The 3216-nt window shown below is 38.1% G+C and overlaps 1 protein-coding gene across 1 annotated transcript; it reads right to left on the bottom strand.

Moving 5' to 3' along the window:
* Nucleotides 1–924: 924 nt before the first annotated feature.
* On the bottom strand, nucleotides 925–2688 carry LOC147446755 (uncharacterized). The gene is made up of 6 exons (XM_086524742.1): nucleotides 2670–2688; nucleotides 2356–2586; nucleotides 1931–2292; nucleotides 1646–1846; nucleotides 1355–1582; nucleotides 925–1287 (listed from the first exon to the last, which is right to left on the bottom strand). Exons 1-6 carry the CDS (start codon nucleotides 2686–2688, stop codon nucleotides 925–927), a joined length of 1404 nt encoding a protein of 467 aa, XP_086380868.1.
* Nucleotides 2689–3216: the final 528 nt, after the last annotated feature.

Raw genomic sequence — 3216 nt, 5'->3', positions numbered from 1 at the left:
GCACTGGTGACACACTCGAAGAACCTTATCATCAACCACTGCGATTGATTTTATTTTTTTAAGAAGCAATAACTCCACCTTTGACATGCCATGCAAACTTTGACGAAACATAAGTGAACCACATGAAGCACAATCAAAAGAAGGGGTATCCTCGATGATCTTCGCATATTGGGAAGTTCTACAAGAAGAAACTGTAGAGATTCTTACATGTTTTCGAGATGACTTGGACATATTGTAAATTTTGGTTGTGACTTGCTTAAGCGTAAAGGTGTTAGGATATAGACTCAAGAAAGTAGATGCAATTTGTTGAGCAGCAACATTATGGTTGTCGACAAGAGTAGCTAGAGATAGACTAGCCTCTTTAGTCCATACACATCTTTTACGTTTAGGACGGTCAAAACCAACAGGAAACCATAAAAATTCACCATGCAAAGTCAACACGACCAATGATGGCAAAGTGGATGAAGATGGACAATCATGTGCACCAAAGGAGCGAGCTTCATGCATAGCTTCACCTTGATAAAAGTAAAGTCTACACGCAGCAGAAAACATCGTGCACATTATACCAACCAAGTGTACACTTAACATCATTGAGGATCGATGACTAGACAAAAGAGACATTATAAATTCTCTTTGATCAAAAGAGGGCGATAGAAGACTTATGGTCCAAGGCTGCACCCAAATTTTCAAAATGTCTTCATTTCTTAATGCAATTTGCTCTACAATAACATCAACAACTTTGGACTCAAGAGATTGCAACGAGAGGCTCGAGTTAAACACTTGAAGTAAGCTTAACAAAACATCTTTGTTGCTCGGAAAGTTACATATAAATATGGGATCAAGGTACAACCTTTTGCTTTGTGCCCACAAAATGAGATCACTTGCCATTTTACAAAAGGTATAGCTAAACAAAGAGAAACAGAACTAAGCACCTTTGAAAGCAGTAACTTGACCAGCCTTGTCAATAGTGAACCAACCAGCCTTCTTAAAATTCAAGAGAGAAGATTTTAAATCCACCAAGCTTTGCTCAAAGAGATGCAGAAATGGGCGAGAGAATCCTAGTACCGAGTCGACTACTGCACCTTGTAAAATAACACCAACAGCCTCTCCATCTTGAGGATATAATTTGGCAGGTAAGACGGGTTGCTTATTGATTGTAGACAGTCTTCCACATGAGTAGCAAAATGGGTTGCTAGCTTGGCGGCTTACATTCAGACCTTTGCACGTGCCACAAGAGAACTCCACGTCCAAGCTGTTCACACTCACAATCTCCAAAGTTCCAAACACCTACCAATTTCACATTTATCAATGAGGATTATACCGATTTTTAATTGATATGCAATAAAAAAATTACCTTCTTCCCAAAGCCTAAATTCGAGACTTGTTTATGCAAGTATTCTTGGAAGACATCAGCCAATGAAGGAGGCAATGGACATAAGATTGTAGCATCAACAACACTTAGAGTATTCGACAGGTGCTTGAAAACATTGATGTTTCGAGCAACACAAGTGTAGAATCCCTTTTCTTTGACCTCATTTACCATAAGTTGATAATCGAGGCGCCGAGTTGGGACAAACAAAAGCTGCCATAAAAAAAGTCTTAGAAAAAGGATACACTATAGATTTTAAGGATGGGAGACACTTACACTAGCTCGATCGCTTGTTGACGGCCCATCAACAACAGTCAATCGAAAACTAGGGATACCATCACTTCTAGTTGCATTCTCTATTTTGACGACAATGAACGCAACAGTTGCCACTGACTCGTTAGCACTAGAACTTTGGGCCAACAACTCTTTGATCTTCTGTTCTGGATAAAGGTAGAGGCAACACTCGAAAGGCTCAGCCTTCACAACCAAAGTAGTTGCATCAGCGTACAAAGCCCACAAACAGGTACCGCCGCCTTTTGCAACAGCTCTTTTTACACATGCCCCCTCGATGCGCACATAATCATGGACAGCAAAGGCCTCAATAAAGTCTGAGAGGTATATCTCGGTCACAACAAAAGTCATAGTATGACGAGATTCTCTGTCAAGAAGGTGTGCACGTAGGTATCTACCAAAGTTAGATTTCGGTATTTTATAAGTACCATACTTACAGAGCACTTTGCCTTCAAATGCAAATCTGAAATTTGCAGTTTCTGAAAGCTCGGAGATAGATAGGTTTCTTAGAGCAGGGGTTATGGCTAGCTGTGAAGAGAAAGATTCAACATTAAGCTCATCTTTCTCTTCCCATATATTTTTTATCAAAGGGGATGAGAATGAGGTATCTGCCAAGCACCTACTCGCCTTACCTAAGAAAAAGCATTGGTGTGAGCAAAATACTCTAAAGATCAAAACACAACAGTAAACATTACCTCTAACTGCAAGCAAGGTCTTTTTTATAGCTGAAGAAGAGGCTTTATTCAACTTTCCTCTTGGGCTAAGTTTTTTGTTGTGCGGAGAAGATTCAGAGATTTGATTGGGGTTTCGCGACACAGGTGAATATTCAGCAGCAGTGCTACACTTGGTATTCTCAGGAAGCTCTACTTTAGTTGAATGTGCTTCTACACGCTTGGGCTCAGACAATGCCTCATCAAAACTAAGATCTACAAACATATGCTCATGTCAATGCTCAAGATCATATGCTCAAGGTAATCACAGCTCAAATAAAATGTTGTTACATACTCACCCTTCATGGGAGTATCCATTGTATGAGGTATTTAAACTAGAACTGCAAGCAACTATGAGCAAGAAGAGCTAAAGCCTCAAGAGAGCATATGTATATTGTGCAAGGGATAGTTATATATATAGGAGCTGCATTAAAGGCAGAGGAAAGGAGTAGTGGATATGTTTCTATAATGAGAGCCACTACCTCACGTTCAGCACAAAAGCCAAAACGAGAGATTGCAGTAAAATGATGCAATATCTTTTCATAAATGAGAAGCTATCATTTCACATTTTCAAAGTAAGTGCACGTTTTTCAAAGCAACTTTATTACCCGACTTGGTGGCATTGAGATTAAGTTATAATTAATTAATTCTTTTTAAAAGAGTAAGTTCATATCTAACAATTAATCTGAAATATAAGACATTATTGGCATCAAATATATACTTATACGATTTATTTATCATGGCATACGTGTTTATTTTAAAAGATTTTAAATTACCAATTATATAAATAAAATAATTTACAAATATTATTTATAATATTAAAAGTTAGACTACATTAAAAGAACA

This window comes from Adiantum capillus-veneris, chromosome 12 (assembly GCF_014529385.1).
Source record: "Adiantum capillus-veneris isolate H3 chromosome 12, ASM1452938v2, whole genome shotgun sequence".
Classification (NCBI taxonomy): domain Eukaryota; kingdom Viridiplantae; phylum Streptophyta; class Polypodiopsida; order Polypodiales; family Pteridaceae; genus Adiantum; species Adiantum capillus-veneris.
Note: the sequence above shows the minus strand (reverse complement) of the source record. Positions and strands in the feature narration are given on the sequence as shown.